We start from the raw sequence: 26,380 nt of genomic DNA on the forward strand, positions 1-26,380 counted from the left end.
CTAATTCATCACACAGTTATCAGAACAACGTTAATAATAACTACTAACACAAATGAACTCAATGAAAAACACAACGACTAAATTAATGTTATCAACAACGTAATCTAATTATCACACAGCTTAATAATAACTACTAACACAAATGAACTTAAAAACACAACGATCAAGAATTTAAGAAAAACACACGACTGATTCATTTTTATTGTATTTTTTAAATAACAATATATCCAAATCATATAATGAACACATAAGGGTTTATATTTATCAATAAAACAATTCGTAATGATAATCAAATACATGCAAAATCTATTCTAATTTTAGATGTGAACATGTTTTGAGAGAAAAAATGAACTAAGAACAAATTATTATTATTTTTCTTACATTACAATTTTATTTAATGTGGCATAAACCAAAGCACAAAAAAGTTTGTCAAAACTATAAGTCAGAACACAGCCTCTATTCTCTCATGTGATTTCATGTCCTCTGACTGGGAAAATATCTTTCCACACTGAGAACGGATTCTATCCTGTGTGTGTTCCTTCATGCCTTTTCAGGTTCACTAACTGGGTAAAACTCTTTCCACATTGGGAGCATTGGAAAGGCTTCTCTCCTGTGTGTGTCATCTCATGCTTTTTCAGTGTCCCTAAAAAGGTAAAACTCTTTCCGCACAAGGAGCAGTGGAAAGGCTTCTCTCCTGTGTGTATTCTCTCGTGCATTTTCAAGTTCCCTAACCAGGCAAAACTTTTTCCACACTGAGGCATTGGAAAGGCTTATCTCCTGTGTGTGTCCGCTCATGTGATTTCAGGTCCCCTAGCTGGATAAATCTCTTTCCACAGTCTGAACAGTGGTATGGCTTCTCCCTGTGTGTGTTCTCAAATGCATATTCAGATTCCCTAACCGGGTAAAACTCTTTCCACACTGAGAGCATTGGAAAGGCCTCTCTACAGTGTGTGTTCTCTCGTGTGATTTCAGGTCCCCTGATGAGAAAAATTTACTTTCACATTGGGAGCATTGATACGGCTTCTCTCCAGTGTGTGTTCTTTCATGCACTTTTAGATGCCCTGAGTGTCCAAAACCTTTTCCACACTGGGAGCAGTGATAAGGCTTATTTCCTGTGTGTGTCATCTCATGCATTTTCAGGTTCCCTAAATGGGTAAAACGTTTTCCACAGAAGGAGCAGTGGAAAGGCTTCTCTCCTGTGTGTGTCATCTCATGCGTTTTCAAGTTCCCCAAACGGGTAAAACTTTTTCCACAATGAGAGCATTGGAACGGTTGTTCGCCTGTGTGTATTCTCTTGTGTTTTTTCAGATGTGATGACTGCATAAATCTCTTTCCGCATTGAGAGCATTGGAAAGGCCTCTCTACTAAATGTGTTCTCTCGTGTTTTCTCAGGTCCCCTGGTGAGAAAAAACCCTTTTGACACTGAGAGCATTGATACGGCTTCTCTCCAGTGTGTGTTCTTTCATGCACTTTTAAATGCCCTGAGTATCTAAAACCCTTTCCACACTGAGAGCATTGATACGGCTTCTCTCCTGTGTGTATTCTTTCATGCTCTTTCAGATGCGATGACTGGATAAATCTCTTTCCACACTGAGCGCATTGAAAAGGCCTCTCTAAAGACTGTGTGTGTGTTCTCTCATGTGACTTCAGGTCCCCTGGTGAGAAACATTTCTTTTCACACTGGGAGCATTGATATGGCTTCTCTCCAGTGTGTCTTCTTTCATGCACCTTCAGATGCCCTGACTGTCCAAAACCCTTTCCACACTGGGAGCAGTGGTAAGGCTTCTCCCCTGTATGTGTTTTCATGTGTTCTTTCAGGTGCCCTAACCGGATAAATCTCTTTCCACACTGGGAGCAGTGGTGTGCTCTCGCTGGTTTGGACGTCTCTGGGTCAGGTTCTCCTGAAGGACTCGTCCCGCTTTCAGAATGAGAGTCTGCTCTCTCTCCTGTCAAAGACAGAGTATTTGGTTAAACAGAGAGACCTGAATGAAACCTCCACGTGGTAAAACTGTCTACCTCTGAGGTTTAATCTAGACTAGATCCCTCAATAAAAGAGCAGAGCTTGTCATCACAGCGCTTTGAGGCCAATAAATCTAAATATAATAATATATAATAATATATAAACACTATTAAACATATTGTTGTTTTACATGTATTAGACTAGTCAGTATAGGATACATGTATTAGACTAGTCAGTATAGGATACATGTATTAGACTAGTCAGTATAGGATACATGTATTAGACCTAATAGATAAATAGTCTATAGGATACATGTATAGACTAGATACATGTAATAGACTAGTCAGTATAGGATACATGTATTAGACTAGTCAGTATAGGATAAATAGACTAGTCAGTATAGGATACATGTAATAGACTAGTCAGTATAGGATACATGTATTAGACCTAATAGATAAATAGACTAGTCAGTATAGGATACATGTATTAGACTAGTCAGTATAGATAAATAGACTAGTCAGTATAGGATACATGTATTAGACTAGTCTAGTCAGTACATGTAGACTAGTCAGTATAGGATACATGTATTAGACTAGTCAGTATAGGATACATGTATTAGACTAGTCAGTATAGGATACATGTAATAGACTAGTCAGTATAGGATACATGTAATAGACTAGTACATGTAATAGACAGTCAGTAGGATACATGTATTAGACTAATAGATAAATAGACTAGTATAGGATACATGTATAGGATACATGTATTAGACTAGTCAGTATAGGATACATGTATTAGACTAGTCAGTATAGGATACATGTATTAGACTAGTCAGTATAGGATACATGTATTAGACCTAATAGATAAATAGACTAGTCAGTATAGGATACATGTATTAGACTAGTCAGTATAGGATACATGTATTAGACTAGTCAGTATAGGATACATGTATTAGACCTAATAGATAAATAGACTAGTCAGTATAGGATACATGTATTAGACTAGTCAGTATAGGATACATGTATTAGACTAGTCAGTATAGGATACATGTATTAGACCTAATAGATAAATAGACTAGTAGGATACATGTATTAGACTAATGTAATAGACTAGTCAGTATAGGATACATGTATAGACTAGTCATAGGATACATGTATTAGACTAGTCAGTATAGGATACATGATAAATAGACTAGTCAGTATAGGATACATGTATTAGACTAGTCAGTATAGGATACATGTATTAGACTAGTCAGTATAGGATAATGTATTAGACTAGTCAGTATAGGATACATGTATTAGACTAGTCAGTATAGGATACATGTATTAGACTAGTCACATGTAATAGTAGTCAGTATAGGATACATGTATTAGACTAGGATACATGTATTAGACTATCAGTATAGGATACATGTATTAGACAGTATAGGATACATGTATTAAGTCATTTAGCAGACGCTTTATCCAGACATCCAAATTGGTGGAACAGTGGAACAGCCACTTTACAATAGTGCATCTAAATATTTTAAGGGGGGTGAGTGAGAAGGATTACTTTATCCTATAGGATACATGTATTAGAATAGGATAATAAGTAGGGATAATGGATATGCCATAGACTAGTCAGTATATTAGACCAAAGTTAGTCAGTATAGGATACATACAGACCTAATAGATAAATAGACTAGTCAGTATAGGATACATGTATTAGACTAGTCAGTATAGGATACATGTATTAGACTAGTCAGTATAGGATACATGTATTAGACTAGTCAGTATAGGATACATGTATAGACTAGTCAGTATAGGATACATGTATTAGACTAGTCAGTATAGGATACATGTATTAGACTAGTCAGTATAGAATACATGTATTAGACTAGTCAGTATAGGATACATGTATTAGACCTAATAGATAAATAGACTAGTCAGTATAGGATACATGTATTAGACTAGTCAGTATAGGATACATGTATTAGACTAGTCAGTATAGGATACATGTAATAGACTAGTCAGTATAGAATACATGTATTAGACTAGTCAGTATAGGATACATGTATTAGACCTAATAGATAGACCTAATAAATAGACTAGACATAGTCAGTATAGGATACATGTATTAGACTAGTCAGTATAGGATACATGTATTAGACCTAATAGGATAACTAGACTAGTCAGTATAGGATAGACTGTATTAGACTAGTCAGTATAGGATACATGTATTAGACCTAATAGATAAATAGACTAGTCAGTATAGGATACATGATTAGTTAATAGATAAATAGACTAGTCAGTATAGGATACATGTAATAGACTAGTCAGTATAGGATACATGTATTAGACTAGTCAGTATAGGATACATGTATTAGACTAGTCAGTATAGGATACATGTATTAGACCTAATAGATAAATAGACTAGTCAGTATAGGATACATGTATTAGACTAGTCAATAGATAAATAGACTAGTCAGTATAGGATACATGTATTAGACCTAATAAATAGACTAGTCAGTATAGGATACATGTAGACTAGTCAGTATAGGATACATGTATTAGACTAGTCAGTATAGGATATTAGACCTAATAGATAAATAGACTAGTCAGTATAGGATACATGTATTAGACTAGTCAGTATAGGATACATGTATTAGACTAGTCAGTATAGGATACATGTATTAGACTAGTCAGACTATAGGGATACATGTATTAGACTAGTCAGTATAGGATACATGTAATAGACTAGTCAGTATAGGATACATGTATTAGACTAGTCAGTATAGGATACATGTAATAGACTAGTCAGTATAGGATACATGTAATTAGACTAGTCAGTATAGGATACATGTATTAGACTAGTCAGTATAGGATACATGTATTAGACTAGTCAGTATAGGATACATGTATTAGACTAGTCAGTATAGGATACATGTATTAGACCTAATGAATAAATAGACTAGTCAGTATAGGATACATGTATTAGACTAGTCAGTCAGTAGGATACATGTAATAGACTAGTCAGTATAGGATACATGTATTAGACTAGTCAGTATAGGATACATGTATTAGACTAGTCAGTCATAGGATACATGTATTAGACCTAATGGATAAATAGACTAGTCAGTATAGGATACATGTATTAGACTAGTCAGTATAGGATACATGTATTAGACTAGTCAGTATAGGATACATGTATTAGACTAGTCAGTATAGTACATGTATAGGATACATGTATAGATACATGTATTAGACTAGTCAGTATAGGATACATGTAGACTAGTAGGATACATGTATAGACTAGTCAGTATAGGATACATGTATGACCTAATAGACTAGTCAGTATAGGATACATGTATTAGACTAGTCAGTATAGGATACATGTATTAGACTAATGTAAATAGACTAGTAGTAGGATACATGTATTAGACTAGTCAGTATAGGATACATGTATTAGACTAGTCAGTATAGGATACATGTATTAGACTAGTCAGTATAGGATACATGTATTAGACTAGTCAGTATAGGATACATGTAAATAGACTAGTCAGTATAGGATATAGGATACATGTAATAGACTAGTCAGTATAGGATACATGTATTAGACTAGTCAGTATAGGATACATGTATTAGACCTAATAGACTAGTCAGTATAGGATACATGTATTAGACTAGTCAGTATAGGATACATGTATTAGACTAGTATAGGATACATGTATTAGACTAGTCAGTATAGGATACATGTATTAGACTAGTCAGTATAGGATACATGTATAGACTAGTCAGTACTACATGTATTAGACTAGTCAGTATAGGATACATGTATAGACTAGTCAGTATAGGATACATGTATTAGACTAGTCAGTATAGGATACATGTATTAGACTAGTAGTATAGGATAAATGTATTAGACTAGTCAGTATAGATACATGTTAAGTAGACTAGACTAGTCAGTATAGGATACATGTATTAGACCTAATGGATAAATTTGACTAGTCAGTATAGGATACATGTATTAGACTAATGGATAAATAGACTAGTCAGTATAGGATACATGTATTAGACTAGTCAGTATAGGATACATGTATTAGACTAGTAATAGATAAATAGACTAGTCAGTATAGGATACATGTATTAGACCTAATAGATAAATAGACTAGTCAGTATAGGATACATGTATTAGACCTAATAGATAAATAGACTAGTCAGTATAGGATACATGTATTAGACTAGTCAGTATAGGATACATGTATTAGACTAGTCAGTATAGGATACATGTATTAGACTAGTCAGTATAGGATACATGTAATAGACTAGTCAGTATAGGATACATGTAATAGACTAGTCAGTATAGGATACATGTAATAGACTAGTCAGTATAGGATACATGTATTAGACTAGTCAGTATAGATACATGTATTAGACCTAATAGATAAATAGACTAGTCAGTATAGGATACATGTATTAGACTAGTAGTATAGGATACATGTATTAGACTAGTCAGTATAGGATACATGTATTAGACTAGTCAGTATAGGATACATGTATTAGACTAGTCAGTATAGGATACATGTATTAGACTAGTAAGTATAGGATACATGTAGACCTAATGGATAGGATACATATAGGATACATATAATAGACCTAATGGATAAATAGACTAGTCAGTATAGGATACATGTATTAGACTAGTCAGTATAGGATACATATTAGACTAGTCAGTATAGGATACATGTATTAGACTAGTCAGTATAGGATACATGTAATAGACTAGTCAGTATAGAATACATGTATTAGACTAGTCAGTATAGGATACATGTATTAGACCTAATAGATAAATAGACTAGTCAGTATAGGATACATGTATTAGACTAGTCAGTATAGGATACATGTATTAGACTAGTCAGTATAGGATACATGTAATAGACTAGTCAGTATAGGATACATGTATTAGACTAGTCAGTATAGGATACATGTATTAGACCTAATAGATAAATAGACTAGTCAGTATAGGATACATGTATTAGACTAGTCAGTATAGGATACATGTATTAGACCTAATAGATAAATAGACTAGTCAGTATAGGATACATGTATTAGACTAGTCAGTATAGGATACATGTATTAGACCTAATAGATAAATAGACTAGTCAGTATAGGATACATGTATTAGACCTAATAGATAAATAGACTAGTCAGTATAGGATACATGTATTAGACCTAGACTAAGTATAGGATACAGTAGTAGGATACATGTATTAGACTAGTCAGTATAGGATACATGTATTAGACTAGTCAGTATAGGATACATGTATTAGACCTAATAGATAAATAGACTAGTCAGTATAGGATACATGTATTAGACCTAATAGATAAATAGACTAGTCAGTATAGGATACATGTAATAGACCTAATAGATAAATAGACTAGTCAGTATAGGATACATGTATTAGACTAGTCAGTATAGGATACATGTATTAGACCTAATAGATAAATAGACTAGTCAGTATAGGATACATGTATTAGACTAGTCAGTATAGGATACATGTATTAGACTAGTCAGTATAGGATACATGTAATAGACTAGTCAGTATAGGATACATATATTAGACTAGTCAGTATAGGATACATGTAATAGACTAGTCAGTATAGGATACATGTATTAGACTAGTCAGTATAGGATACATGTAATAGACTAGTAGACTAGTCAGTATAGGATACATGTATTAGACTAGTCAGTATAGGATACATGTATTAGACTAGTCAGTATAGGATACATGTATTAGACTAGTCAGTATAGGATACATGTATTAGACCTAATGAATAAATAGACTAGTCAGTATAGGATACATGTATTAGACTAGTCAGTATAGGATACATGTAATAGACTAGTCAGTATAGGATAGTCAGTATAGGATACATGTATTAGACTAGTCAGTATAGGATACATGTATTAGACTAGTCAGTATAGGATACATGTATTAGACCTAATGAATAAATAGACTAGTCAGTATAGGATACATGTATTAGACTAGTCAGTATAGGATACATGTATTAGACTAGTCAGTATAGGATACATGTATTAGACTAGTCAGTATAGGATACATGTATTAGACTAGTCAGTATAGGATACATGTATTAGACTAGTCAGTATAGGATACATGTATTAGACTAGTCAGTATAGGATACATGTATAGACTAGTCAGTATAGGATACATGTATTAGACTAGTCAGTATAGGATACATGTATTAGACTAGTCAGTATAGGATACATGTATTAGACTAGTCAGTATAGGATACATGTATAGACTAGTCAGTATAGGATACATGTATTAGACTAGTAGTATAGGATACATGTATAGACTAGTCAGTATAGGATACATGTATTAGACTAGTCAGTATAGGATACATGTATTAGACTAGTCAGTATAGGATACATGTATTAGACTAGTCAGTATAGGATACATGTATTAGACTAGTCAGTATAGGATACATGTATTAGACTAGTCAGTATAGGATACATGTATTAGACTAGTCAGTATTAGATAGGATAGGATACATGTATTAGACTAGTCAGTATAGGATACATGTAATAGACTAGTCAGTATAGGATACATGTATTAGACTAGTCAGTCAGTAGGATACATGTATTAGACTAGTAGTATAGGATAATGTATAGACTAGTCAGTATAGGATACATGTAATAGACTAGTCAGTATAGGATACATGTAATAGACCTAATGGATAAATAGACTAGTCAGTATAGGATACATGTATTAGACCTAATGGATAAATAGACTAGTCAGTATAGGATACATGTATTAGACTAGTCAGTATAGGATACATGTATTAGACCTAATAGATAAATAGACTAGTCAGTATAGGATACATGTATTAGTCACATGTATTAGACTAGTCAGTATAGGATACATGTATTAGACCTAATGGATAAATAGACTAGTCAGTATAGGATACATGTATTAGACTAGTCAGTATAGGATACATGTATTAGACTAGTCAGTATAGGATACATGTATTAGACTAGTCAGTATAGGATACATGTAATAGACTAGTACATGTATAGACTAGTCAGTATAGTATAGGACTACATGTAATAGACTAGTCAGTATAGGATACATGTAATAGACTAGTCAGTATAGGATACATGTATTAGACTAGTCAGTATAGGATACATGTATTAGACCTAATAGAATAAATAGACTAGTCAGTATAGGATACATGTATTAGACTAGTCAGTATAGGATACATGTATTAGACTAGTCAGTATAGGATACATGTATTAGACTAATCTAGTCAGTATAGGATACATGTATTAGACTAGTAATGGATAAATAGACTAGTCAGTATAGGATACATGTATTAGACCTAATGGATAAATAGACTAGTCAGTATAGGATACATGTATTAGACTAGTCAGTATAGGATACATGTATTAGACTAGTCAGTATAGGATACATGTATTAGACCTAATGGATAAATAGACTAGACTCAGTATAGGATACATGTATTAGACCTAATGGATAAATAGACTAGTCAGTATAGGATACATGTAATAGACTAGTCAGTATAGGATACATGTATTAGACTAATGGATAAATAGACTAGTCAGTATAGGATACATGTATTAGACCTAATGGATAAATAGACTAGTCAGTATAGGATACATGTAAGACTAGACTAGTCAGTATAGGATACATGTATTAGACCTATAGATAAATAGACTAGTCAGTATAGGATACATGTATAGACCTAATAGATAAATAGACTAGTCAGTATAGGATACATGTAATAGACTAGTCAGTATAGGATACATGTAATAGACTAGTCAGTATAGGATACATGTATTAGACCTAATAGATAAATAGACTAGTCATTTCCCAAGGATCTCAAAACAGCCCCGGGGTGGTTCCACTCCACAAGAAGAGCATGTAGGAAACTACAGGCCTGTGTCAATCCTCAGCACCTCATCCAAAGTTGTTGAGAGATTTGTTTCATTAATCAACTTGAGGGATAAAACTTCTTTATGAACTCCAGTCTGGCTTCATTCCACGGATTACTTGCCTTATTCACCTTTCACATTAAGCAGGAAAGTGAGAAGGGGAACTATACAGGTATGGTCATGTTAGACTTGCAGAAAGCTTTTGACACTGTGGACCAATGACATTCTCCTGATGAAACTGAAATACATGTACTCATTACTGTATCTGGCATATCATTAACGTATATAAGAAATAAAAGAGGCCCTAAAATGGATCCCTGCGGTATTCCATAAAATATTTATTTGGCCTCTGACATCACCAATATTACATACTTGTGTTCTGTTGGTCATATAAGACCTAAAACAATTCCCTGCTACATAGTTTAGACCCATGCATGTCAGTTTGTCAAAATACTTATTTTCCACCATAATTTGCAAATAAATTCATAAAAAATCCTACAATGTGATTTTCTGGAATTTTTTTTCCTCATTTTGTCTGTCATAGTTGAAGTGTACCTATAATGAAAATTACAGGCCTCTCTCATCTTTTTAAGTGGGAGAACTTGCACAATTGGTGGCTGACTAAATACTTTTTTATTAGCCCCACTGTATACAGTAGCAACATAACTTGGTGAACCTCAACAAGATAATAGATCTCAGCTTAAATGGTTGGCTTATTTTACTGTTAAATAAGCCTTGCATTGTTATACACAGCTACTGTTGATGTCATTATCTGCCGAGAAAGTTTTCTTGCTGTATCATACTGGCCACATACTACAAGAGATACACAGATGAACTAAAAACTACTAGCACCGCAAACACTCAGAACAAAAGAGAGAGCAGCAATGTCTGGACTTTTCTGTCTCCCTCTTCAAGTCCCCCTTTTCTGAGAACAAGTGACAGGCAGAATTCCACACTCCATAAATCAGTATTTTAGTCTATGAGTGTCATGTGAGCACAACAACAACAAAAACGAATCTGTGAAAATAAATTAATGACCAAAAACTACCAAAGTTTATGTATTGAAATCTTAAATAATGTCAGGTTGGTTTTCGCAGCTGTTCCACAAGGTGTTCATTACTGCTCTAAGGTGTCCTGACTAGGTGTTCATTACTGCTCTAAGGTGTCCTGACTAGGTGTTCATTACTGCTCTAAGGTGTCCTGACTAGGTGTCCATTACTGCTCTAAGGTGTCCTGACTAGGTGTTCATTACTGCTCTAAGGTGTCCTGACTAGGTGTTCATTACTGCTCTAAGGTGTCCTGACTAGGTGTCCATTACTGCTCTAAGGTGTCCTGACTAGGTGTTCATTACTGCTCTAAGGTGTCCTGACTAGGTGTTCATTACTGCTCTAAGGTGTCCTGACTAGGTGTCCATTACTGCTCTAAGGTGTCCTGACTAGGTGTTCATTACTGCTCTAAGGTGTCCTGACTAGGTGTCCATTACTGCTCTAAGGTGTCCTGACTAGGTGTTCATTACTGCTCTAAGGTGTCCTGACTAGGTGTTCATTACTGCTCTAAGGTGTCCTGACTAGTCCAGGGACCTACAACAGAGACATATCATTACTGCTCTAAGGTGTCCTGACTAGGTGTTCATTACTGCTCTAAGGTGTCCTGACTAGTCCAGGGACCTACAACAGAGACGTATCTGAGCTATGCCAGATCATAATAGACTGTTGAAATGATATTATTTCAGTGTAGATGAGGGAAGGGCAGGTTAAAGGTTAAATTAGAAACATCACAGCCAGACAAGCCAGTGTGTGAATTAAATGGATTTGCATATGAAATGGAGTGGAACTTCCTGGTCTGTAAGGTAAGTGACTTTAATGTGTCAAGCAGATGACTCGTTCTCTTAGCCATTTACGAAACGTAGCAACGTTTAAGACATGTTAAAATGTTAACAACATACCAAAAAATAGTTTGAATTAATGTTTTCATTTTATTATGTAAACTAAACTTGTTTAATAAACAGCAAAATGGCAGCGGAAATCAGCCTTGTTTGCATAGCAATGATGAAAAGAATGTAAATTAGGCTGCAAAATTCTAATCATTAGGTCATCACACCGTTGATATAGCAACGGACGCTAATAGTTTATCGAATCCCATTGTGACGTAGAGGGGGACACTATTTGGCCGGGGGACATTATTTGGCACTACAGGCCCTTAAGTTTATTACTGCGTTTATTACTGCTGAGGGTTCTAGAACTCACCATTGGGCCCTTAGGTTTATTACTGCTGATGGTTCTAGAACTCACCATTGGGCCCTTAGGTTTATTACTGCTGATGGTTCTAGAACTCACCATTGGGCCCTTAGGTTTATTACTGCTGATGGTTCTAGAACTCACCATTGGGCACTTAGGTTTATTACTGCTGATGGTTCTAGAACTCACCATTGTGTTTCGTATCAAAAAGTGGGTTGGGCCTCTTTGTATGCAAAGAGAGCATTTTCTTGTGTTTATCTACAAAGCACTCATGTAGAAACTTCCTATGTATCTATAATCATGAATTACATTTAGACCAACAGAATGACCGAACCTGGTCTCAGGCTTGGATAACCCTGGGGCTCCTTCGGTCTCAACAGAGTTGGGTAAAAAGCTGATTTTAGGTTTTTTGCACCCTTCATATGGAACAACTTCCCAGAGCTCTCTGATATGAGATGTTCTGTTCCACAGAGGGCCAGTGTGGTGGTTCTTATCCACAGAGGGCCAGTGTGGTGGTTCTTATCCACAGAGGGCCGGTGTGGTGGTTCTTATCCACAGAGGGCCAGTGTGGTGGTTCTTATCCACAGAGGGCCAGTGTGGTGGTTCTTATCCACAGAGGGCCGGTGTGGTGGTTCTTATCCACAGAGGGCCAGTGTGGTGGTTCTTATCCACAGAGGGCCAGTGTGGTGGTTCTTATCCACAGAGGGCCAGTGTGGTGGTTCTTATCCACAGAGGGCCGGTGTGGTGGTTCTTATCCACAGAGGGGAGGTGTGGTGGTTCTTATCCACAGAGGGCCTGTGTGGTGGTTCTTATCCACAGAGGGCCGGTGTGGTGGTTCTTATCCACAGAGGGGAGGTGTGGTGGTTCTTATCCACAGAGGGCCAGTGTGGTGGTTCTTATCCACAGAGGGCCGGTGTGGTGGTTCTTATCCACAGAGGGGAGGTGTGGTGGTTCTTATCCACAGAGGGCCTGTGTGGTGGTTCTTATCCACAGAGGGCCAGTGCAGTCGTAGATTTTTGTTCTAACCAATCAGTAAGAACTAATCAAGTCTTGATTGAAGTCTATGATTGGTTTATAAGTTGAATCGGGTGTGTACTGGTTGATCTCTGCGGATGTGATTGGACTTGTGATGAGTGCTACTTCCATGACTAATAGTAATAAATGATTTCAGTAACTTCAGGGGACGGTGATTATCATTCAAGATCACATAACAAAAATGTCTGTTCTTAACAGTTGGATTTTTTTATTGATTATATTTAAAAATGTATTATTTAATGGGTAATGTTTTTAACAGTTGGATTTTAACATTTTTTAATTGATTATATTTAAAAATGTATTATTTAATGGGTATGGCTATTAAACCCAGTCTGGACATTTCACATATTTTATTTATAAAACTAAACGTGAACGATTCCTCTTTAATTTTAGCTCCACTTTCTTTCAGGAACATTAGGACTGTATATGTTAGAAATGTCTACGTTTAGATTTGTGTTTTGCTTAATGTACAACTTAACCTATATTATTGGTTCTGATGGGAACTGTGACAGTTGAACTAAAGCTCGTGGGGCATTTATAAATGAGGCTATATTTAAACAATAAGGCCCTGGGGGGGGCAATATTCCACGGCTGTGGGCTGTTCTTAAGCACGACGCAACGCAGAGTGCCTGGATACAGCCCTTAGCCGTGGAATATTGGCCATATACCACAAACAGCCGAGGTGCCTTATTGTTATTACAAACTGGTTACCAACTTAATTAGAGCAGTAAAATGTATGTTTTGTCATACCCATGGTATACCACGGCTTTCAGCCAATCAGCATTCAAGGCTCCAACCTCCCAGTTTATAATCTCCAATAAAGAATGGCTAGAGGCCGATATATCACTAGTTTCACCGTTTTAAAAACCGCAAGGACCAATCGCAGAATCGTTCAGTAAAGAACAACATTCATGTGTAGAACATCAATAGCATCCCCCTTAAAAACAACACAGTTCACCAACTGCAGAGTTCCTGCCCCCTGTTTTTAAGACAATACTCACTGGTGTTAATCAGATCTTCTGTCTCCTCCTCCTCCTCCCCTCCTCCTCCTTCTTCTTCTTCCTCCTCATCATCATCCTCTTTCGCTCCCAAAACGTCTTCCTTCTCCTCTTTTATTGAGATAGCATCCTCTTCCTCTTTCACTCCAAAATGTTCTCTCTCTTCTTTCAGTATAACATCCTCCTCCTCTTTTTTCAATGTGATATCTTCCTCTTCCTCCCTTTTCATTATCGAAGCTTCTACCTCCTCTTCTTCCACTGTGACAGCCTCATCTTCCTCCTTTTTAATTCTGAAAGCTTCTACCTCCTCCTCTTCCACTGTGACAGCCTCCTCTTCCTCCTTTTTAATTCTGAAAGCTTCTACCTCCTCCTCTTCCTCTTCCTCTTTCACTCCAAATTGTTCTTTCTCTTCTTTCACTGTAACATCCTCCTCCTCTTTTTTCAATGTGATATCTTCCTCTTCCTCCTTTTTCATTCTGAAAGCTTCTACCTCCTCTTCTTCCACTATGACAGCCTCTATCCCCTCTTCTGACCCAAAATGTTCTTTCTCTTCTTTCACTGCAACATCCTCCTCTTCCTCCTTTTTAATTCTGAAAACGTCTTCATCTCCTTTCACTGTAACACCCTCATCTTCTTCTTTCACGACAATGTTCAGCCCCAGAACTTCGGTCTCCGTGCAACAGACCTCCTCTTCTTTAGCAGATGGGGAATAATTTAATGAGCTCATGGTCGGAGATATCAGTTAGCTAGTTAGCATTAGCGACTATCCTAGTGCTAGGCTCAGTATCAATCTTAACAGGTTTGCAAATGTATTGAGCAAATTAGGTCAAACTTAACCAGTAGATACGTAAACAGACGCGTGTTTAAAACAGTAAGATTAGTTAATGTTCACAAAAATGGCCTATGACCGTCAATGTTTCGGTTTATTGTTGGCTATCAAGCTACTGAGGTGGTTGAAAGAATAGCTTTGTTGACCGCTGCGAAACAGGCAAGAAGACCTAAGTGCGTCCGGGTCAAAGGTTTTTGGAATCCTTTAGGATAAGAGTCCCATCCTGTTTACTTTGAAAAGGAATAATTATGGCGAAAATTATGGGAAATGTGCATAAATATGGATATTTTTTGTACTATCTGTCATTAAAAGACTAATCAGTGTTGATTTCGAGACCGACTCAAGACCAAGACTGGGAGGGGGGGGGGGGGGGGGGGGGGGGGGCGAGACAGAGTCAAGACCAGAAAAATGTGAGTCCAATTCAGGACCATGATTGTAATTTTGTCAAATCGCCGCCATAATAAAGAGTCCAAAATGTTCAGTGTTTCTGTGTTCATATTTCAGAACAACATTAATTATTTAGACGTTCAGAATTGTGAAAAAAAGAAGCAAATAGAGCCGCTTTACAAATGATTGCTAACTGAAACACAGTGGCGAACAACGAGGGCCTTTCCCGCTTTCAAAGAAAGGCTACGGATTTATAAAATACAATTAAAAATTATTATTATATTATTCTTTTCAATGATGTTCTGATTCTTCAGTTTTTTGTTAAAAAGGAAAGCGTTAACACTGAAGAGAAAAAATATTCAATCAGGATTTTCTTTGGTGGTCACTGGGGAGATAAATCTAGCTAGCGAAGTCAGCCATTGGCTAGGCTTTATTCAACAGAATAACATGGTCTATATTACCCTATCAGGACAGCTTATTCAACATGATAACATGGTCTATATGACCCTATCAGGACAGCTTATTCAATATAATAACATGGTCTATATTACCCTATCAGGACAGCTTATTCAATATAATAACATGGTCTATATTACCCTATCAGGACAGCTTATTCAACATAATAACATGGTCTATATTACCCTATCAGGACAGCTTATTCAACATAATAACATGGTCTATATTACCCTATCAGGACAGCTTATTCAACATAATAACATGGTCTATATTACCCTATCAGGACAGCTTATTCAACATAATAACATGGTCTATATTACCCTATCAGGACAGCTTATTCAACATAATAACATGGTCTATATTACCCTATCAGGACAGCTTATTCAACATAATAACATGGTCTATATTACCCTATCAGGACAGCTTATTCAACATAATAACATGGTCTATATTACCCTATCAGGACAGCTTATTCAACATAATAACATGGTCTATATTACCCTATCAGGACAGCTTATTCAACATAATAACATGGTCTATATTACCCTATCAGGACAGCTTATTCAACATAATAACATGGTCTATATTACCCTATCAGGACAGCTTATTCAACATAATAACATGGTCTATATTACCCTATCAGGACAGCTTATTCAACATAATAACATGGTCTATATTACCCTATCAGGACAGCTTATTCAACATAATAACATGGTCTATATTACCCTATCAGGACAGCTTATTCAACATAATAACATGGTCTATATTACCCTATCAGGACAGCTTATTCAACATAATAACATGGTCTATATTACCCTATCAGGACAGCTTATTCAACATAATAACATGGTCTATATTACCCTATCAGGACAGCTTATTCAACATAATAACATGGTCTATATTACCCTATCAGGACAGCTTATTCAACATAATAACATGGTCTATATTACCCTATCAGGACAGCTTATTCAACATAATAACATGGTCTATATTACCCTATCAGGACAGCTTATTCAACATAATAACATGGTCTATATTACCCTATCAGGACAGCTTATTCAACATAATAACATGGTCTATATTACCCTATCAGGACAGCTTATTCAACATAATAACATGGTCTATATTACCCTATCAGGACAGCTTATTCAACATAATAACATGGTCTATATTACCCTATCAGGACAGCTTATTCAACATAATAACATGGTCTATATTACCCTATCAGGACAGCTTATTCAACATAATAACATGGTCTATATTACCCTATCAGGACAGCTTATTCAACATAATAACATGGTCTATATTACCCTATCAGGACAGCTTATTCAACATAATAACATGGTCTATATTACCCTATCAGGACAGCTTATTCAACATAATAACATGGTCTATATTACCCTATCAGGACAGCTTATTCAACATAATAACATGGTCTATATTACCCTATCAGGACAGCTTATTCAACATAATAACATGGTCTATATTACCCTATCAGGACAGCTTATTCAACATAATAACATGGTTATTCTATATGGTCTATATTACCCTATCAGGACAGCTTATTCAACATAATAACATGGTCAACATAATATTATATTACCCTATCAGGACAGCTTATTCAACATAATAACATGGTCTATATTACCCTATCAGGACAGCTTATTCAACATAATAACATGGTCTATATTACCCTATCAGGACAGCTTATTCAACATAATAACATGGTCTATATTACCTATATTACCCTATCAGGACAGCTTATTCAACATAATAACATGGTCTATATTACCCTATCAGGACAGCTTATTCAATATAATAACATGGCCTATATTACCCTATCAGGACAGCTTATTCAACATAATAACATGGTCTATATTATTCCCTATCAGGACAGCTTATTCAATATAATAACATGGTCTATATTACCCTATCAGGACAGCTTATTCAATATAATAACATGGTCTATATTACCCTATCAGGACAGCTTATTCAACATAATAACATGGTCTATATTACCCTATCAGGACAGCTTATTCAATATAATAACATGGCCTATATTACCCTATCAGGACAGCTTATTCAACATAATAACATGGTCTATATTACCCTATCAGGACAGCTTATTCAATATAATAACATGGTCTATATTACCCTATCAGGACAGCTTATTCAATATAATAACATGGTCTATATTACCCTATCAGAACAGCTTATTCAACATAATAACATGGTCTATATTACCCTATCAGGACAGCTTATTCAATATAATAACATGGTCTACAGCTGTGGTTCCCAAACTTTTTATAGTCCCGTACACCTTCAAACATTCAACCTCCAGCTCTAGTGTAACAGTATAACTTCAGTTCGTCACTCTCCTCGCCCCAACCTGGGCTCGAACCAGGGACCCTCTGCACACATCAACATCAGTCACCCTCGAAGCATCGTTACCCAGCGCTCCACAAAAGCCACGAAACCCTTGCCGAGCAAGTGTCCAAAACGTCTTTCAAGCTGTCAGGCATTCCCTTGACAGCAAGAGCCTCTCGGTGGATGCTGCAGTGGACCCAAGTGGCGTTGGGAGCAACCTCTTGCACGTGTTACAACTCCATTATCTCTCCCTGTCATGGCTTTTGCGCCATCAGTACAGATACCAACACATCTTGACCACCAAAGTCAAATCAAATCAAATGTATTTATATAGCCCTTAGTACATCAGCTGATATCTCAAAGTGCTGTACAGAAACCCAGCCTAAAACCCCTAAACAGCAAGCAATGCAGGTGTAGAAACACGGTGGCTAGGAAAAACTCCCTTTTCTCTATTCAAACTGGTTGAATGAGTCCTCTTCTCTATTCAAACTGGTTGAATGAGTCCTTTTCTCTATTCAAACTGGCTGAATGGGTCCTTTTCTCTATTCAAACTGGTTGAATGAGTCCTTTTCTCTATTCAAACTGGTTGAATGAGTCCTTTTCTCTATTCAAACTGGTTGAATGAGTCCTTTTCTCTATTCAAACTGGCTGAATGAGTCATTTTCTCTATTCAAACTGGTTGAATGAGTCCCTTTCTCTAGTCAAACTGGCTGAATGAGTCCTGTTCTCTATTCAAACTGGTTGAATGAGTCCTTTTCTCTATTTAAACTGGTTGAATGAGTCCTTTTCTCTATTCAAACTGGTTGAATGAGTCCTTTTCTCTATTTAAACTGGTTGAATGAGTCCTTTTCTCTATTCAAACTGGTTGAATGAGTCCTTTTCTCTATTCAAACTGGTTGAATGAGTCCTTTTCTCTATTTAAACTGGTTGAATGAGTCCTTTTCTCTATTCAAACTGGTTGAATGAGTCCTTTTCTCTATTCAAACTGGCTGAATGAGTCCTTTTCTCTATTCAAACTGGCTGAATGAGTCTTTTCTCTATTCAAACTGGTTGAATGAGTCCTTTCTCTATTCAAACTGGTTGAATGAGTGATTTTTCTCTATTCAAACTAGTTGAATGAGTCCTTATCTCTATTCAAACTGGTTGAATGAGTCCTTTTCTCTATTCAAACTGGTTGAATGAGTCCTTTTCTCTATTCAAACTGGTTGAATGAGTGATTTTTCTCTATTCAAACTGGTTGAATGAGTCCTTTTCTCTATTCAAACTGGCTGAATGAGTCCTTTTCTCTATTCAAACTGGCTGAATGAGTCCTTTTCTCTATTCAAACTGGCTGAATGAGTCCTTTTCTCTATTCAAACTGGCTGAATGAGTCCTTTTCTCTATTCAAACTGGCTGAATGAGTCCTTTTCTCTATTCAAACTGGTTGAATGAGTGATTTTTCTATTCAAACTGGTTGAATGAGTCCTTTTCTCTATTCAAACTGGTTGAATGAGTGATTTTTCTCTATTCAAACTGGTTGAATGAGTCCTTTTCTCTATTCAAACTGGTTGAATGAGTCCTTTTCTCTATTCAAACTGGTTGAATGAGTGATTGTTATATTGCAGGTACCTGCAGCTCCACCACAGGTGAGTTCAATTCCAAAGTAAAGGAGAATCACCTGCTTGAAATCTAATTATTTTTTCACTACTTCTAGAAGGTGCCACTCATATTTTCTTGGCCATTTTAGGATGTCTTTGTGTAATAAGCCGACACTTGATAAATTATTCCGGTTTTGTTCGACTACAAACCGGAGACACACTTATGTGGACACTAAAATATGTTTTCAATTGAACAGTTTTCTGGAAGAAATGGTGTATTATTTGAAAAAAGTGCAATGGTGCCAATATTTTCCGGCTACAACTGTATATACAAAAGTATGTGGACACCCCTTCAAATTTAGCGTATTTTGCTATTGCAGCCAAACCCATTGCTGGCAGGTGTATAAAATCAAGCACACAGCCATGCAATCTCCATAGACAAACATGAGCGGCAGAATGGCCTTTTACTGAAGAGCTCAGTGAGTTTCAACGTGGCACCCGTCATACGATGTTCACCTTTCCAACAAGTCAGTTCGTCAAATTTCTTCCCCTGCTAGAGTTGCCCCCCCAGTCAACAGAAAGTGCTGTTCTCGTGAAGTTGGAAAAAGTCTAGGAGCAACAACGGCTCAGCTACGAAGTGGTAGGACACACAAGTCTAGGAGCAACAACGGCTCAGCTACGAAGTGGTAGGACACACAAGTCTAGGAGCAACAATGGCTCAGCTACGAAGTGGTAGGACACACAAGTCTAGGAGCAACAACGGCTCAGCTACGAAGTGGTAGGACACACAAGTCTAGGAGCAACAACGGCTCAGCTACAAAGTGGTAGGACACACAAGTCTAGGAGCAACAACGGCTCAGCTACGAAGTGGTAGGACACACAAGTCTAGGAGCAACAACGGCTCAGCTACGAAGTGGTAGGACACACAAGTCTAGGAGCAACAACGGCTCAGCTACGAAGTGGTAGGACACACATGCTCACAGGACGGGACTGCCGAGTGGTGAAGCGAGTTCCAAACTGCGTCTGGAAGCAACATCATCAGCAAAATAACTATTCGTCTGGAGCTTCATGACCCGAGCAGAGTGTCGTGGAAATTCTAATCAAGTTAAGAGAGAATTTGTCATTTCTATTGCAATAATGGAGCTGGTCAACGACCAACCCTAAAGGCAAAGTTTATCACTACGACAAAAGATAAACTGTGAAACCCCAAGTCTAGTTTAATGTATCTGATAAAACTATTATATCACAGCTGAAGAGGAGATCAGGCAACATATCAAGGAGCTGTGTCTCGGGCTCCACTCCATCCACAGTGACTGACGGACAAGACTCAGTCCAGAACTCTATATTTAATGCTCCACTCCATCCACAGCGACTGATGGACAAGACTCTGTCCAGGACTCTATATTTAATGCTCCACTCCATCCACAGCGACTGATGGACAAGACTCTATCCAGGACTCTATATTTAATGCTCCACTCCATCCACAGCGACTGATGGACAAGACTCTGTCCAGGACTCTATATTTAATGTTCCACTCCATCCACAGCGACTGATGGACAAGACTCTGTCAGGGACTCTATATTTAATGCTCCACTCCATCCACAGCGACTGATGGACAAGACTCTGTCCAGGACTCTATATTTAATGCTCCACTCCATCCACAGCGACTGATGGACAAGACTCTATCCAGGACTCTATATTTAATGCTCCACTCCATCCACAGCGACTGATGGACAAGACTCTGTCCAGGACTCTATATTTAATGCTCCACTCCATCCACAGCGACTGATGGACAAGACTCTGTCCAGGACTCTATATTTAATGTTCCACTCCATCCACAGCGACTGATGGACAAGACTCTGTCAGGGACTCTATATTTAATGCTCCACTCCATCCACAGCGACTGATGGACAAGACTCTGTCCAGGACTCTATATTTAATGCTCCACTCCATCCACAGCGACTGATGGACAAGACTCTATCCAGGACTCTATATTTAATGCTCCACTCCATCCACAGCGACTGATGGACAAGACTCTGTCCAGGACTCTATATTTAATGCTCCACTCCATCCACAGCGACTGATGGACAAGACTCTGTCCAGGACTCTATATTTAATGCTCCACTCCATCCACAGCGACTGATGGACAAGACTCTATCCAGGACTCTATATTTAATGCTCCACTCCATCCACAGCGACTGATGGACAAGACTCTATCCAGGACTCTATATTTAATGCTCCACTCCATCCACAGCTCTATATTTAATGACTGATGGACAAGACTCTATCCAGGACTCTATATTTAATGCTCCACTCCATCCACAGCGACTGATGGACAAGACTCTATCCAGGACTCTATATTTAATGCTCCACTCCATCCACAGCGACTGATGGACAAGACTCTATCCAGGACTCTATATTTAATGCTCCACTCCATCCACAGCGACTGATGGACAAGACTCTGTCCAGGACTCTATATTTAATGTTCCCCTCCATCCACAGCGACTGATGGACAAGACTCTATCCAGGACTCTATATTTAATGCTCCACTCCATCCACAGCGACTGATGGACAAGACTCTATCCAGGACTCTATATTTAATGCTCCACTCCATCCACAGCGACTGATGGACAAGACTCTATCCAGGACTCTATATTTAATGCTCCACTCCATCCACAGCGACTGATGGACAAGACTCTGTCCAGGACTCTATATTTAATGCTCCACTCCATCCACAGCGACTGATGGACAAGACTCTATCCAGGACTCTATATTTAATGCTCCACTCCATCCACAGCGACTGATGGACAAGACTCTGTCCAGGACTCTATATTTAATGCTCCACTCCATCCACAGCGACTGATGGACAAGACTCTATCCAGGACTCTATATTTAATGCTCCACTCCATCCACAGCGACTGATGGACAAGACTCTATCCAGGACTCTATATTTAATGCTCCACTCCATCCACAGCGACTGATGGACAAGACTCTATCCAGGACTCTATATTTAATGTTCCACTCCATCCACAGCGACTGATGGACAAGACTCTATCCAGGACTCTATATTTAATGTTCCACTCCATCCACAGCGACTGATGGACAAGACTCTATCCAGGACTCTATATTTAATGCTCCACTCCATCCACAGCGACTGATGGACAAGACTCTATCCAGGACTCTATATTTAATGCTCCACTCCATCCACAGCGACTGATGGACAAGACTCTATCCAGGACTCTATATTTAATGCTCCACTCCATCCACAGAGACCGTATACTTAAAAACAGAGGTACTCTGTATTCAATTAAAGTATTGAAATTATAACAAATATTTAAAATATATATTTTTATTAGGTTTTATTGAAGTTGTCATTAACAAAAACACATTCTCAGTCAAGAACATAAAGAACATAGCTTCTTCTTTATCTCATGCTTTTTCAGGCCCCCTGATTGGGTAAAACTCTTTCCACAATGGGAGCATTTGAAAGGCTTCTCTCCAGTGTGCATTCTCTTATGTCTTTTCAGTTTTGCTGATTGGGAAAAACTCTTTCCACAATGGGAGCATTGGTAGGGCATTTCTCCTGTGTGCATTCTCTCATGTCTTTTCAGGCTCACTAGATGGGTAAAACTCTTTCCACAATGTGAGCATTGGAAAGGCTTTTCTCCTGTGTGTGTCCTCTCATGCTCCTTCATGTTTGCAGACGACCTAAAACTTCTTCCACAATGGGAACATTGATAAGGCTTCTCTCCAGAGTGTACTCTCTCATGCCTTTTCAGGGACCTTAACTGGGTAAAACTCTTGCCACACAGAGAACATTGATAAGGCTTTTCTCCTGTGTGTATTCTCTCATGTCTTTTCAGGTTAACTAACACGGTAAAACTCTTTTCGCATTGGGAACATTGGTAAGGCTTTTCTCCTGTGTGTATTCTCTCATGTCTTTTCAGGTTAGTTAACACGGTAAAACTCTTTCCACACTGGGAACATTGGAAAGGCTTTTCTCCTGTGTGTGTCCTCTCATGCTCTTTTAGATTCCGTAACTTAGTAAAACTCTTTCCACAGTGGGAGCAGTGGTGTGGTCTCGCTGGTTTGGGCGTCTCTGGGTCTGGTTCCCCTGAAGGACTGTTCCTGCTGTCAGAGTGGGTGTCTGGTCTTTCTCCTGCTAAAGACAAAAAATAGCATTTAATTAACTACTAATCAGAGACCAGAATGAAACCAGCACATGATAAAACTGTCTACCTATGAGGTTTAAACCAGAAATGATTCCTCATTTAAAGAAAAACTTGGTGGCTACTATAATAATAATAATGTAGAGCTTCAAGTATAATCTGCTTTCATGGAATGAGCAGAGCTCTATAATAATAGATAATGTCATGTTGAGGCTGAACAGAGCTCTATAATAACAGATAATGTCATGTTTATAGGCTGAGCAGAGCTCTATGATAATAGATAATGTCATGTTTATAGGCTGAGCAGAGCTCTATAATAACAGATAATGTCATGTTTATAGGCTGAGCAGAGCTCTATGATAATAGATAATGTCATGTTGAGGCTGAACAGAGCTCTATAATAACAGATAATGTCATGTTTATAGGCTGAGCAGAGCTCTATGATAATAGATAATGTCATGTTGAGGCTGAACAGAGCTCTATAATAACAGATAATGTCATGTTTATAGGCTGAACAGAGCTCTATAATAATAGATAATGTCATGTTGAGGCTGAACAGAGCTCTATAATAAAGATAATGTCATGTTTATATAAGAGCTCTATGATAATGTAATGTCATGTTTATAGGCTGAGCAGAGCTCTATAATAACAGATAATGTCATGTTGAGGCTGAGCAGAGCTCTATGATAATAGATAATGTCATGTTGGACATAGGAATGAGGATGATGCAGAATGCTCTGATAATAGATAATGTCATGTTGAGGCTGAACAGAGCTCTATAATAATAGATAATGTCATAAGGCTTCTCAGAGCTCTATGATAATAGATAATGTCATGTTTAAGGCTGAGGTTTAGATGGAAGATAGGCTACATTTCCATATGCACTTGAAACACCAGTGAATTAAAACATGAACGGAGAGCTATAATAGACAGAAATGTCATGTCATAGGCTTACGCTGCGAGATCAGGCTCTAAATGATAATAGATAATGTCATGTCTGTAGGCTGAGCAGAGCTCTATAATAATAGATAATGTCATGTTTATAGGCTGAACAGGGCTCTATAATAATAGATAATGTCATGTTTACAGGCTGAACAGGGCTCTATAATAATGGATAATGAGGACTACAGTATTTTGGTCAATGTCATAGGATGCATTGACCCATTGTTAACGGCCCTCTGTTTGATGGTGATACACTATCTGACAGTGTAGCGTTAACCATTTCTACAGTACAGAACTACATATTCAAGTATATTACTTCAGTAAAACCACACAATAGTTTAACAACTGCATAGTTTGTACTTCTGGTTTTGAGATGGTACTCACTGGTGTTAATTATATCTCCAATCTCTTCCTCCTCCTCCTCCCATGTGACAGTAATCTCCCCCTCCTCCTTCACTCCAAAGACGGCATCCTCCTCCTCTTTCACTGTGACAGTCAATTCCTCCTCTTTCACTCCCAAAGCGGCACTGTCTTGTTTCTCTTCCTCCACAGTAACATCCACCTCCTCTTCTTCCTCCTCTTCTTTCACTCCAACAGCTACACCCTCTACTTCTTGTTTAACAGTAACAGTCTCATCCTCTACTTCTTGTTTAACTGTAACAGCCTCCTCTTCCTTCTCCTCTTTCACGGGGGCTTCTTTCTCCTCTTCTTTAGCAGGGAGGGTGTAGCTTGGTGAGCTCATGGTCGAGGATGTTAGCGAGGTAACGTTAGCTAGCTATCATTAATTAGCTTCTAGGCTACTGGTAATTTAACCACCCATCTAGATGGCTAACAAAAACATAAATATAGAAATGAAGGGTAACCAGATACGACATAAATGTGTTTTTAAACTAACTGAAACGTCTAAAGCGCTTTAATGTATCTGTTTTATGTAGGTTCCGAGGTGATTGAATCAGTAGCCATGTTGTTGAAGAAGCGTTCCGTCCACTAGATTATACGTCACATTAGCAACATCTCATTAAATGCGGATATCGCATAACTGGAGTTGGTAACGCAGTTGCTGAAAATGTTTATTTTCATTTTATTAATTAAATAATCATTGATATGAAGACATACAAAGGAAACTGTGTTGAAGGCAATTTCTTATAGATTCATTTTATTTTTTACTTAGATAAAAATATCAGTCATCACATTTTCATACACCTTTAGCTTGATGACCACTGCACAAATTAAGCAATTGAAACAACTTAAATTCAAGAGTTCTCAAGGTATATATATATATACACACACACAAATATATATATATCAAATCCAATACATTTTGCAAAATCCAAATCATATATCATATCAAATTAATTTACAATATCAAATCAAAGAGGTTTGAATGTTAGAATCAACTAAATGCAAATTCTATTCAGCTGGGTTTTTCTTTTCATTTTACATTTTGAAAATATTGAAATCATATTCTGAACA

At 37.3% G+C, this 26,380-nt stretch overlaps 2 protein-coding genes across 3 annotated transcripts; both read right to left on the reverse strand.

Annotated features, from left to right (window-relative positions):
* Positions 1–727: 727 nt before the first annotated feature.
* Positions 728–1,934, reverse strand: LOC124003136 (zinc finger protein 135-like). The gene is given in 2 exon segments (XM_046311200.1): positions 728–864; positions 867–1,934. Coding segments are annotated over 2 exon segments (1,077 nt in total). The 5' UTR covers positions 1,807–1,934.
* A 21,204-nt stretch (positions 1,935–23,138) lies between these two features.
* On the reverse strand, positions 23,139–25,882 carry LOC124002762 (zinc finger protein 239-like). 2 transcript variants are annotated; one of them, XM_046310487.1, is made up of 2 exons: positions 25,292–25,882; positions 23,139–23,955 (listed from the first exon to the last, which is right to left on the reverse strand). In XM_046310487.1, the coding sequence occupies exons 1-2, from the start codon at positions 25,647–25,649 to the stop codon at positions 23,192–23,194; spliced, it is 1,122 nt and encodes a 373-aa protein (XP_046166443.1). In that variant the 5' UTR covers positions 25,650–25,882; the 3' UTR covers positions 23,139–23,191. The 2 variants fall into 2 exon arrangements, with proteins under 2 accessions (XP_046166443.1, XP_046166442.1); XM_046310486.1 differs by having other exon boundaries at positions 23,139–23,958.
* Between the last annotated feature and the right edge of the window lie 498 nt (positions 25,883–26,380).

This window comes from Oncorhynchus gorbuscha, linkage group LG18, assembly GCF_021184085.1.
Source record: "Oncorhynchus gorbuscha isolate QuinsamMale2020 ecotype Even-year linkage group LG18, OgorEven_v1.0, whole genome shotgun sequence".
Classification (NCBI taxonomy): domain Eukaryota; kingdom Metazoa; phylum Chordata; class Actinopteri; order Salmoniformes; family Salmonidae; genus Oncorhynchus; species Oncorhynchus gorbuscha.